The sequence below is a fragment of the Oncorhynchus kisutch genome, linkage group LG26 (genome assembly GCF_002021735.2).
Source record: "Oncorhynchus kisutch isolate 150728-3 linkage group LG26, Okis_V2, whole genome shotgun sequence".
NCBI classification, from domain to species: Eukaryota; Metazoa; Chordata; class Actinopteri; order Salmoniformes; family Salmonidae; genus Oncorhynchus; species Oncorhynchus kisutch.
This window is the reverse complement of record NC_034199.2, coordinates 20,577,345-20,591,220: the sequence shown is the minus strand read 5'-3', so window position 1 is coordinate 20,591,220 and position 13,876 is coordinate 20,577,345. Positions and strand designations below refer to the sequence as shown.

At 43.9% G+C, this 13,876-nt stretch overlaps 1 protein-coding gene across 1 annotated transcript in view; it reads right to left on the bottom strand.

The window, feature by feature from the left end:
- Positions 1-13,876, bottom strand: part of LOC109871183 (UDP-glucuronic acid decarboxylase 1-like) — a 120,221-nt gene that overhangs the window by 33,992 nt on the left and 72,353 nt on the right. Inside the window, exons 5-6 of the mRNA XM_031806033.1 lie at positions 2,343-2,416; positions 2,181-2,240 (exon numbers count right to left, since the gene is read on the bottom strand). Coding sequence (XP_031661893.1) covers positions 2,181-2,240; positions 2,343-2,416 — 134 coding nt within the window. The remainder of the gene's footprint in view (positions 1-2,180; positions 2,241-2,342; positions 2,417-13,876) is intronic.

The window sequence follows — 13,876 nt, the reverse complement described above, 5'->3', positions numbered from 1 at the left end:
TATATATATATATATATATATATATATATATATATATATATATATATATATATATATGTATAATGTAGATGTATGCCCCAGGAAGACCATCCCCCACCCCTCGCCACTGCTGCTAAAAAAATCCTTGGGGAAACACCGTCAGGTGGACAGAGAGGGAGAGGGGGAAATAGTGAGAGAGTGCATCGGAGGGTTGACAAAATCAATCATTTCCTTTGTGTATGTGTGTATGTATGCTCATGCATGCGTACAGTTGAAGTCGGAAGTTTACATACACCTTAGCCAAATACATTTAAACTCAGTTTTTCACAATTCCTAACATTTAAAGTAAAAATTCCCTGTTTTAGGTCAGTTAGGATCACCACATTAATTTTAGGAATGTAAAATGTCAGAATAATAGCAGAGAGAATGATTTATTTCAGCTTTTATTTCTTTCATCACATTCCCAGTGGGTCAGACACTTACTCTATTAGTATTTGGTAGCATTGCCTTAATTTTGGCCCATTCCTCCTGACAGAGCTGGTGTAACTGAGTCAGGTTTGTAGGCCTCCTTGCTCGCACATGCCTTTTTAGTTCTGCCCACACATTTTATATAGGATTGAGGTCAGGGCTTTGTGATGGCCAATCCAATACCTTGACGTTGTTGTCCTTCAGCCATTTTGCCACAACTTTGGAAGTTTGCTTGGGGTCATTGTCCATTTGGAAGACCCATTTGCGACCAAGCTTTAACTGATGTCTTGAGATGTTGCTTCAGTATATCCACATCATTTTCTTTCCTCATGATGCCATCTATTTTGGGAAGTGCACCAGTCCCTCCTGCACCCCCACAACATGATGCTGCCACCCCCATGCTTCACGGTTGGGATGGTGTTCTTCGGCTTGCAAGCCTCCCCCTTTTCTGGCCAAACATAACGATGGTCATTATGGCCAAACAGTTCTGTTTTTGTTTCATCAGACCAGTTGCAAACCATAGTCTGGCTTTTTTATGGCGGTTTTGGAGCAGCAGCTTCTTCCTTGCTTATCAGCCATTCAGGTTATGTTGATATAGGACTCATTTGACTGTGGATATAGATACTTTTGTACCTGTTTCCTCCAGCATCTTCACAAGGTCCTTTGCTGTTGTTCTGGGATTGATTTGCATTTTTTGCAACAAAGTACGTTCATCTCTATGAGAGAGAACGCGTCTCCTTCCTGAGCGATATGATGGCTGCGTGGTCCCATGGTGTTTATACTTGCGTACTACAGTTTGTACAGATGAACGTGGTACCTTCAGCCGTTTGGAATTTGGATGAACCAGACTTGTGGAGGTCTACAATGTTTTTTTCTGAGGTCTTGGCTGATTTCTTTTGATTGTCCCATGATGTCAAGCAAAGAGGCACTGAGTTTGAAGGTAGGCCTTGACATTCATCCACAGGTACACCTCCAATTGACTCAAATTATGTAAATTTGCCTATCAGAAGTGTCTAAAGCCATGACATAATTTTCTGGTATTTTCCAAGCTGTTTAAAGGCACAGTCAACTTAGTGTATGTAAACTTCTGACCCACTGGAATTGTGATACAGTGAATTATAAGTGAAATAAGCTGTCTGTAAACAATTGCACAAAGCTGATGTCCTAACCAACTTTCCAAAACTATAGTTTGTTAACAAAACATTTGTGGAGTGGTTGAAAAATGAGTTTTAATGACTCTAACCTAAGTGTATGTAAACTTCTGACTTCAACTGTACATGCGTATGTATTCCGGGTTTTTGTGGAGATAGCCAGGTAGCCTGGAGACACGTTTACCCTGCTGACCTTGCTCTGGCTCTGGCCAGGATTGGACAGGGCTGATATAGCAGGCAGCAGGCGCAGCACAGCCCAGACACATTATCTTACCTCCCCAGAGACATCTCTCTGACCTGTGGCTTGAACTAAACTTGCCACAACAACAATAGACGCTGCCTCACCACTTAACTGTAGACAGAACACCAGTATGTGTCAGGGAGAGAAAGATGATGTGCCTCCGTTGGGTTGTAATAGTGTGAAATATGGTGTTACACTGCTCTGGCCATGTCTAGTAAAGCCCTGTGAAATATGGTGTTACACTGCTCTGGCCATGTCTAGTAAAGCCCTGTGAAATTTGTGAAATGGACCTGGCACTCACTCTACATGCTGGGTAAACCGTGTATGTGTGTGTGTCTTACCTCCATACACCTCAGACGTAGAAGCCAGCAGTAGACGGGCTCCCACGCGCTTCGCCAACCCTGGGGACACATAAGACAAAGGCAATAAGACCCAGAGCCAAAAAACCTGGAGAGAGGCAGAATAGATCAATCAAACCCAGAGCCCGTCCTGGGGAGAGTCACAGACTAGATCAATCAAAGCTAGAGTGGAGCCTGGGGAGAGAGTCAGGCCGGAGTAATCAAACCAGTCATCACATCTGTGGAGAGGCATACAAGATCAATTCAACTCAGAGTGGATACTGTGGTGGGACAAAGCAGAGAGATCAGAGCAGAATTAGTATGGGAGGGGTAATCAGACCAGAGCAGTGGGACTGGAACCAGATACACTTTCTCATACCCTTATACACAGTGTCCCAGATCTGTATGTGCCAACTCCTCAAACTATACAAGTTGGCGAAAGCACAGCCGAGCACAGACCGAGCTGGCACCGGGCTTTCACTTGGAAAGAAAGACTTCAAAGTCTGTGGAGAGAGGAACCTAGGCATATGTACAGTGCATTCAGAAAGTATTCAGACCACTTGACTTTGTCCACATTATTTTACCTTATAGTCTTATTCTAAAACGGATGAAAAATTCCATATCAATTTACACACACAATACCCCATAATGACAAAGCGAAAACTGGTTTTTAGATTTTTTCTCTCTCAAATGTATGATATAAAAAATAAATAAAAAATATCACAAGTATTCAGACCCTTTATTCAATACTTTGTTGAAGCACCTTTGGCAGCGATTACAGCCTGAACTTTTCTTGAGTATGATGCTACAAGCTTGGCACACCTGTATTTGGGGAGTTTCTCCCATTCTTCTCTGCAAAGGCAAGCCTAAATCAGTTCAGAAGTAAAATGTGGCTTAACAAGTCATCTAATAAGTTATATGGACTCACTCTGTGTAAAATAAGGGTTGACATGTTTTTGAATGACTGCCCCTTCCTCTGTCCCCAATACACACAACATATAGTATGTAAGGTCGCTCAGTCAAGTATTTAAATAAGCACAGATTCAACTACAAAGACGAGGGAGATTTTCAAAACTCTCAAAGAAGGGCAGTGATTGGTAGATGAGTAATAATAACAAAACAGACATTGAATATATCAACAACACAATAATGACCTAAATGACAAAGTAAAAAATACAAATAAAAACCATACGGAAAACATGCATATGTATGCAACATGGTATTAAAGTAATATTGCAACATGCATATGTATGCAACATGGTATTAAAGTAATATTGCAACATGCATATGTATGCAACATGGTATTAAAGTAATATTGCAACATGCATATGTATGCAACATGGTATTAAAGTAATATTGCAACATGCATATGTATGCAACATGGTATTAAAGTAATATTGCAACATGCATATGTATGCAACATGGTATTAAAGTAATATTGCAACATGCATATGTATGCAACATGGTATTAAAGTAATATTGCAACATGCATATGTATGCAACATGGTATTAAAGTAATATTGCAACAAAAGAAACATGGCAAAGAAATACACATTTTGGTCTAAATGCAAAGCCTTATGTTTGGAGCAAATCCAACAGCACGTCACTGAGTAACTGCCTCCTTATTTTCAAGCATGGTGGAGGCAGCATCATGGAACAGTATGGGTAGGCATGACATTGGCAAAGACTGGGGAGTTTTTCAGGATGAAAAGAAAAGGGATGGAGCTAAGCTCAGACAAAATGATTGAGGAAAACCTGCTTCAGTCTCCTTTACACCAGACACTGGGAGAGGAATTCACCTTTCAGCAGGGCATTAACCTACAACACAAAGCCAAATCTACACAAAGCCAAATCTACAGTTTAAGTTTTACTTAAATTTGCTTAAAAATCTATGGCAAGACTTGAAAATTGCTGTCTAGCCATGATCCCCAACACCTTGACAGAGCTTGATGAATTTTGAAAAGAATAATGGCCAAATATTGCACAAAACAGTTGAGACTTTCCCAAGAAGACAGCTATAATCTTCATGATGACAGAAGTGAGTGCTACGCTGCCAAAGATGCCAAAGATGTTTCTAACATGTATTGACTCAGGGGTGAATACTTATCTACTTCAGGTATATTAGTGTTATATCTTTCATTCGTCTTTAAAAATATATATTACTTATCTTCCACCTAGACATTACAGTATTTCGTGTAGATGATTGACAAAAAATGAGAAATCTATCTACTCAAAAGTGCCCCTTCTTTACGTTACTGTCTGTCTGTACACATTGACGAGCTGACAGTTGTACCTGCGGGGCCCATGCTGGTAGTCTAGTCTTTAATGATCTTGCTATCAGAGTGAATAGAATGCAACCTTATCAGTCAGTTTAAAATGTCACACTTACGCCTTGAAAGAGCAAACCGGCACATGTTGGGTTGAGAAGGAATGTGAGGAGAATGTTGGGTCATTGAGTCAATCAGACGCCATTTCCGTGGGTGACGGTATGACCCCCCCCCTCCTCTCTGTTGACCCCCACATGACACCTGGGTTCTCCTTCTCCGTGGTCGAAGTAAGATATTTGAGCATGTTAACCCTCGCAAGGCTGCCAGGCCAGACAGCATCCCTAGCCATGTTCATGCGCAGACCAGCTGGCTGGAGTGTTTACAGATATATTCAATCTCCCCCTATCCCAGTCTGTTGTCCCCACATGCTTCAAGATGTCCACCATTGTTCCTGTACCCAAGAAAGCAAAGATAACAGAACTAAATTACTATTTCCCCGTAGCACTCACCTCTGTCATCATGAAGTGCTTTGAGAGATGAATCAAGGATCATAAATCCCCTCTACCTTACCAGACAACCTATGCCCACTTGTTTAGCACCCCAATAGATCCACAGACGATGCAATCACCATCGCACTGTACACTGCCCTATCACATGTGGACAAGAGGAATACCTATGTAAGATGCTGTTCATTGATGCTGTTCATTGACAATAACTCATTGACAATAACTCAGCATTCAACATGATAGTACTCTCCAAGCTCATCATTAAGCTCGAGGCCCTGGGTCTGAACCCACCCTGTGCAACTGGGTCCTGGACTTCCTGACGGGCCACCGCCAGGTGGTGAAGGTAAGCAACAGCACCTCCACTTCGCTGATCCTCAACACTGGGGCCCCACAAGGATGCGTGCTCAGCCCCTCCTGTACTCCGTGTTCACCCATGACTGCGTGGCCACACACGCCTCCAACTCAAATCATAAATTTTGCAGACGACACAACAGTAATAGGCCTGATTACCAACAATGATGAGACAGCCTACAGGGAGGAGGTGAGGGCCCTGTGAGTGTGGTGCCAGGAAAATAACCTCTCACCCAATGTCAACAAATCAAAGAAACGGATCGTAGACAGGAAACAGCAGAGGGAGCACCCCCTTATCCACACTGACGGGACCGCAGTGGAAAGCTTCAAGTTCCTCGGCGTACACATCACTGACAAACTGAAATGGTCCACCCACACAGACCGTGTGGTAAAGAAGGCGCAACAGGGCTTCTTCAATCTCAGGAGGTTGAAGAAATTTGGCTTGGCACCTAAAACCCTCACAAACTTTTACAGATGCACAATTGAGAGCATTCTGTCGAGCTGTATCACTGACTGGTACGGCAACTGCACCGCCCACAATGGCAGGGCTCTCCAGAGGGTGGTGCGGTCTGCCCAACGCATCACCGGGGGCAAACTACCTGCATTCAAAGACACCTTCAGCACCCGATGTCACAGGAAGGCCAAAAAGATCATCAAGGACAGCAACCACCCGAGCCACTGCCTGTTCACCCCGCTATTATCCAGAAGGCGACGTCAGTACAGGTGCATCAAAGCTGGGACCGAGAGACTGAAAAATAGCTGCCCTATATACATAGACTTGAAATCACTGGCCACTTTAATAATTGGAACACTAGTCACATTAAAAATGTTTACATATTTTGCATTACTCATCTCATGTATATACTATATTCTATTCTACTGTATCTTAGTCTATGCCGTTCTGACATTGCTCATCCAAATATTTATATATTCTTCCTATACTTTAGATTGTGTGTATTGTTAGAGATAACTGCACTGTTGGCGCTAGAAACACAAGCTTTTAGCTACACCCGCAATAACATCTGCTAAACACGTGTATGTAACAAATAAAATTTGATTTGATCTGATGACCTCTGTGGAAGGGGTCACCAACCCTTGTCCTGTAAGCTAACTGGTGGCCTTGAGCTGATCTCATGTCTCTACTCAGCTGTGTGATGGGAGAATGTGAGCTCAATTCAACCACTAGCACACAGGCAAACAGAGGAGGAAGATCGTCTGCTCTTTGTGGAGGAGGGTGCCTAATAGAGAGGGAGGAAGAAATGTGGAGGAAGCAAGATGGAGAGGGAAAATACAGGGAACAGGCCTGTAATATGTACATTTTCTACCCCCTGTTTTCATAATCCGTGACAACCAACTGTCAGAGATACCTGCCTCGTTGCCCAGCCCATTAATTATAGCAATTATCAGCCAATCACATTTGCCTGTCAGACGCTGGCTGGCTGGCTGGCTGGCTGGCTGGCTGGCTGGTTGGCTGGCACACAGACAGATAAGACAGACTCACACACAGACAGACAGACAGACAGACAGAACGCGTCTCCTTCCTGAGCGGTATGACAGCTGTGTGGTCCCACGGTGGTTATACTTACTATTGTTTGAACAGATTAACGTAGTACCTTAAGGCGTTTGGAAAATGCTCCCAAGGATGAACCAGACTTGTGGAGGTCTACAATTATTTTTCCGAGGTCTTGGCTGATTTCTTTTGATTTTCCCATGATGTCAAGCAAAGAGGCACTGAGTTTGAAGGTAGGCCTTGCAATCCACAAGTACACCTCCAATTGACTCAAATGCCTTGGCACCTAAAAGGTTTTAGGTGCCAAGCCAAATTGTTGGAAACAATTGTTGGAAAAATTACTTGTGTCATGCACAAAGTAGATGTCCTAACCAACTTGCCAAAGCCATAGTTTGTTAACAAGAAATTTGTGGAGTGGTTGAAAAAGACTTCCACTGTATGTATGCACTACCACGCACACCTATAGAGAGAGAGAATCAGCTAATGACAATAATAAAATAAAAGTGTATTTGTCAAGTGCGCCGAATACAACAGGTATACAGTGATAAGCTTACTTACAAGCCCTAACCAACAGTGCAATTTTTAAGTAAAAAATAGGTATTAAACAATAGATAAGTAAGGAAATACAAAATAAAAATAAAACAGTAAACTAACAGGAGCGAGGCTAAATACAGGTGGTACCGGTACAGAGTCAATGTGCGGGCCACCGGTTAGTCGGACTAATTGAGGTAATATGTACATATAGGTATAGTTGAAGTGACGATGCATAGATGATAAACAGAGAGTAGCAGCAGTATAAAAGAGGGGGTTGGCGGGTGGCGGGACACAATGCAAATAGTCCGGGTAGCCATTTGATGAACTGTTCAGGAGTCTTATGGCTTGGGGGTCAAAAGCTGTTGAGAAGCCCTTTTGTCCTAGACTTGGCACTCTGGTACTGCTTGCCATGCGGTAGTAGAGAGAACAGTCTATGACTGGGGTGGCTGGAGTCTTTGACAATTTTTAGGGCCTTCCTCTGACACTGGATGGCAGGCAGCTTAGGCCCAGTGATGTACTGGGCCGTATGCACTACCCTCTGTAGTGCCTTGTGCAGCTGTAGAACCTTTTGAGGATCTGAGGACCCATGCCAAATCGTTTAGGGGGAATCGGCTTTGTCGTGCCCTCTTCACGACAGTCTTGGTGTGTTTGGACCATTCTAGTTTGTTGGTGATGTGGACACCAAGGAACTTGAAGCTCTCAACCTGCTCCACTATAGCCCTGTCGATGAGAATGGGGACGTGCTCGGTCCTCCTTTACCTGTTGTCCACAATCATCTTCTTTGTCTTGATTACATTGAGGGATAGGTTGTTATTCTGGCACCACCCGGCCAGGTCTCTGACCTCATCCCTATAGGCTGTCTCAGTGTTATCGGTGATCAGGCTAACAACTGTTGTGTCGTCTACAAACTTAATGATGCTGTTGGAGTCGTGCCTGGCCATTCAGTCGTGGGTGAACAGGGAGTCCAGGAGGCGACTGAGCACGAACCCCTGAGAGGCTCCAGTGTTGAGGATCAGCGTGGCAGATGTGTTGCTACCTACCCTCACCACCTGGGGGCGGCCCATCAGGAAGTCCAGGATCCAGTTGCAGAGGGAGGTGTTTAGTCCCAGGGTCCTTAGCTTATTGATGAGCTTTGAGGGCTCTATGGTGTTGAACGCTGAGCTGAAGTCAATGAATAGCATTCTGACATTGGTGTTCCTTTTGTCCAGGTGGGAAAGGGAAGTGTGGAGTGCAATAGAGATTGCATCATCTGTGGATCTGTTTGAGTGGTATGCAAATTAGGGTGGGTCTAGGGTTTCTGGGATAATGGTGTTAATGTGAGCCATTGCCAGCCTTTCAAAGCAGTTCATGGCTACGGACGTGAGTGCTACGGGTGTGTAGTCATTTAGGCAGTGCTCTTGGGCACAGGGACTATGGTGGTCTGCTTGAAGCATGTTGGTATTACAGACTCAATCAAGGACATGTTGAAAATGCCAGTGAAGACACCTGCCAGTTGGTCAGCACATGCCCGGAGCACACGTCCTGGTAATCTGTCTGGCCCTGCGGCCTTGTGAATGTTAACCCGTATAAAGGTCTTACTCACATCGGCTACGGAGAGCGTGATCACACATTCTTCTGGAACAGCTGATGCTCTCATGCATGCGTCAGTTTTCCTTGCCTCGAAGCGAGCATAGAAGTGATTTAGCTCACCTGGTAGACTCATGTCACTGGGCAGCTCCCGGCTGTGCTTCCCTTTGTAGTCTATAATAGTTTGCAGAACCTGCCACATCCGACAAGCATCGGAGCCGGTGTAGTACGATTTAATCTTAGTCCTGTATTGGCGCTTTGCCTGTTTGATGGTTCATCTGAGGGCATAGCGGGATTTCTTATAATCTTCGGGGTTAGAGACCAGCACCTTGAAAGCGGCAGCTCTAACCTTTAGCTCAGTTTGAATGTTACCTGTAATCCATGGCTTCTGGTTGGGGTATGTACATACAGACACTATGGGGACAATGTCCTCGATGCACTTATTGATAAAGCCAGCCAGCTATGAACGTGTCTCTGTGTGTGGAGTAAAGGTGATCTAGAATTTTTTTTCACTCTGGTTGCGCATTTAACATGGTGATATTAAGTTTCCTTGCATTAGTCCCCGGGCCACCAACGAGCACCACCTCTGGGTGAGCAGTTTGGTTATTTCCTTATACAGCTAACTCAGTGCGGTCTTAGTGCCAGCATCCATCTGTGGTGGTAAATAGTAGTAGCAGCGTAAAAGAGGGGGTTGGCAGGTGGTGGGGCACAATGAATATTTTCCGGGTAGCCAATTGATTACCTGTTCAGGAGTCTTATGGCTTGGGGGTCAAAAGCTGTTGAGAAGGCTGAGTTCATGTACAGCACTTTGAGATATCAGCTGATGTAAGAAGGGCTTTATAAATAAATTTGATTTGATGAGATACTCTACTTCATGTGAGCAAAATCGCGAGACTTCCTTAGATTTCGTGCACCAGCTGTTGTTTACAAATATGCACAGACTGCCCCCCCCTCGTCTTCCCGGAGTGTGCTGTTTTATCTAGCCGGTGCAGCGTATATCCCTCAAGCTGAATATTTTCCATGTCGCCATTCAGCCACGATTCGGTGAAACATAAGATGTTACAGTTTTTGATGTCCCGTTGGTAGGATAATCTTGACCGTACCTCGTCTAATTTATTGTCCAACGATTGTACGTTGGCAGGCAAGTAATATTGATGGTAAGGGCAGATTTCCCACTCGCCGTCGGCCGATCCCTACGAGGCACCCTCTTGCCAATGACGGGGATTTCGGCCTTGTCGGGTGTCTGAAGAACATCCTGTGCGTCCTGCTTGTTGAATATTATTTTTTGTCTAATCCGAGGTGAGTGATCGCTGTCTTGATAACCGGAAGCTATTTTTTGCCGTAAGATACGGTGGCAGATACATTATGTACAAAATAATTTGTAAAAAATAAATAAAAATAGCACATTGCTTAGTCACCCGTAAAACGGCTGCCATTTGATAATAATGATAATAATAATGGAAAGGCACAATGTATAACAGTGGTGGATTTCTAGTAGAAAAGAACATCTTAGTGAAGGATGTTATGACCAGGCGCTATTGCACTGGAAGGATGTTATGACCAGCTGCTACTGCACTGGAAGGATGTTATGACCAGGCGCAACTGCACTGGAAGGATGTTATGACCAGCTGCTACTGCACTGGAAGGATGTTATAACCAGCTGGTACTGCACTGGAAGAATGTTATGACCAGTGCACTGGAAGGATGTTATGACCAGCGCACTGGAAGGATGTTATGACCAGCTGCTACCGCACTGGAAGGATGTTATGACCAGGCGCTACTGCACTGGAAGGATGTTATGACCAGGCGCTACTGCACTGGAAGGATGTTATGACCAGGCGCTACTGCACTGGAAGGATGTTATGACCAGGCGCTACTGCACTGGAAGGATGTTATGACCAGGCGCTACTGCACTGGAAGGATGTTATGACCAGCTGCTACTGCACTGGAAGGATGTTATGACCAGCTGCTACCGCACTGGAAAGATGTTATGACCAGGCGCTACTGCACTGGAAGGATGTTATGACCAGGCGCTACTGCACTGGAAGGATGTTATGACCAGGCGCTACTGCACTGGAAGGATGTTATGACCAGCTGCTACCGCACTGGAAGGATGTTATGACCAGGCGCTACTGCACTGGAAGGATGTTATGACCAGCTGCTACCGCACTGGAAGGATGTTATGACCAGGCGCTACTGCACTGGAAGGATGTTATGACCAGCTGGTACTGCACTGGAATTCTTCAGTCACAAGATACAATGTTGCCTTGGATTCCACCAGGCCAGCCTAATCTCAAAGGCATGCAGACTTTATCCTAAAGGATACTCAGGCAATCTGAAGAGAATCAGAGGATCATAACACACACACACATTCATGTTCACACACACATACCCCCCCCCCCCCCCCCCCTCTGGGAAGTGAGTGGGTGTTTACCTAGGGGTCATGATAGGTGCTGTACCAAATATTTTATGTATTTTAATAATTAATTATGTTTATGTTGTATTAATAGAAGGGGAGGGGTTATAAGACTTTACATTTATAGGGTCCTAGACTACAGATTAACAACATATATACATTATGAGGTTTAATATTTTTCCACAGTACTTTTCTAGAACAAGCTCCAGAAAAAACACACTTACTTAAAGTAGAATTGTCAGGAGTACTAGTGAAGGGGCAGAGACGTGGGCGGTTTTAATGAGAGGAAAGCTGCGGTGCTGGAGAGAAAGATACCTATATATAGATACTGTATCTGTTCATACAGCAGGTACAGTAAGATCATTAAGCTACTTTATGGGGTAGATACAAGACAAAAGGTTGGTATTTGAGTTGAAGGGTGTCAAATTCTACAGATGTATCATATGAAATACTTACAAATGTATTCCATGTAAAGTAGCCTATACCCCGGATAGCAGTTTCTCTAGAGACTTGGGCTGTCATGTGTCATGGCGACATCTGAGAGTTGAGTATAATGAAGACAAACGCAAGGAGATGTGAGGTATGCACAGAGGAGGCTGAACAGAAAAGTAGCATGAGAGAGAGAAGGCCATGCAGCATTGAAAGAGAATGTTTACGCATATCTTAAGTTGAATAAGATAAGAATACAATAAGTTGAATATCCAAGCAAAGGAGCATGATTCATGAATAACTTATTACTAAAACTAGGGTTGCATAATTCTGGGAACATTCAATAAATTCCCTGGTTTTCCAGAAATCCTGGATTTCCTGCTTATACCCTCCTGATTCCAGGAATACTCCAACCAGGATTTCGGGGAAAACAGGGAATTTATTGAAAGTTCACAGTATTTTAAGTAAAACTATAGAAAGGTAATGTCCACTCAATGTTTTCAGCTCCCAAGATCTATACACTCACAGGGATATGCAGAGATGAAATCACACACGCACATCCATATCCCTGTGAGGTCTGTCACCTGACAAAGGCCGAAGATGTTTTTCCATTATAATCCACCAAAACAAACATGAGACATTGTTTGAGATTTGCGGTCTCTGCCTTTCAGGAGAGTTGACGTACCCATGTCAACTGTGTCTATCACTGTTCCCTACACCAAAACCTCTCTCTGCCCTCGCTCAAAACCCCCAACCCCTCTGTCAACTCTGTCAAATTTCACTGTCCCCCAATCCCTTACTCACACCTCTCTATCCCTCACCCACCTTTAGGAACCCAGGAAAAGTAACTGCTGCTATCGCAACAGCTAATGGGGATCCTAATAAAATACTAAAATAATATATACAGTACCAGTCAAAAGCTTGGACACACCTACTCATTCAAGGGTTTTTCTTTACTTTTACTATTTTCTACATTGTAGAATAATAGTGAAGACACCAAAACTGTTACGGCTTTCTTCCGTTGAAAGAGATTCGGACCAAAATGCAGCGTGGTAAGTTAGATACATACTTAATAATGAAGAAAAAACGAACAAAACAACAACCGTGAAAACCTAAACAGTCTATCTTGTGCTAACACACACAGAGACATGAACAATTACCCACGAACACATAGTGAAACCCGAGCTACCTAAGTATGGTTCCCAATCAGAGACAACGATAATCACCTGACTCTGATTGAGAACCGCCTCAGGCAGCCATAGAGTTTCCTAGACAACCCTACTCAGCCACAATCCCAATACCTACTAAAACCCCAATACCTACTAAAACCCCAATACAAAAACACACCACAAAATAAACCCATGTCACACTCTGGCCTGACCAAATAAATAAAGAAAACACAAAATACTAAGACCAAGGCGTGACAAAAACTATACAATAACACATTGAATCATGTAGTTACCAAAAAAAAGTTTGCCTTAGCTTTGCACACTCTTGGCATTCTGTCAACCAGCATCACCTGGGATGCTTTTCCAACAGGAGTTACCACATATGCTGAGCACTTGTTGGCTGCTTTTCCTTCACTCTGCAGTCCAACTCATCCCAAACCATCTCATTTGGGTTGAGGTTGGTGATTGTGGAGGCCAGGTCATCTAATGCAGCACTCCATCACTCTCCTTCTTCGTCAAATAGCCCTTACCCAGCCTGGAGATCTGTTGGGTCATTTTCATGTTGAAAAACAAATGATAGTCCCATTAAGCTCAAACCAGATGGGATGGCGTATCTCTGAAGAATGCTGTGGTAGCCATGCTGGTTAAGTGTGCCTTAAATTCAAAATAAATCATTGACAGTGTCACCAGCAAAGCACCCCCACACCATCACACCGCCTTCTACATGCTTGACGGTGGGAACCACACATGCGGAGAGCATCCGTTCACCTACTCTGCGTCTTACAAAGACATGGTGGTTGGAACCAAAAATTTGAACTCATCAGACCAAAGGACAGATTTCCACCGGTCTAATGTCCATTGCTCGTGTTTCTTGACCCAAGCAAGTCTCTTCTTATTGGTGTCCTTTAGTAGTGGTTTCTTTGCAGCAATTCGACCATGAAGGCCTGATTC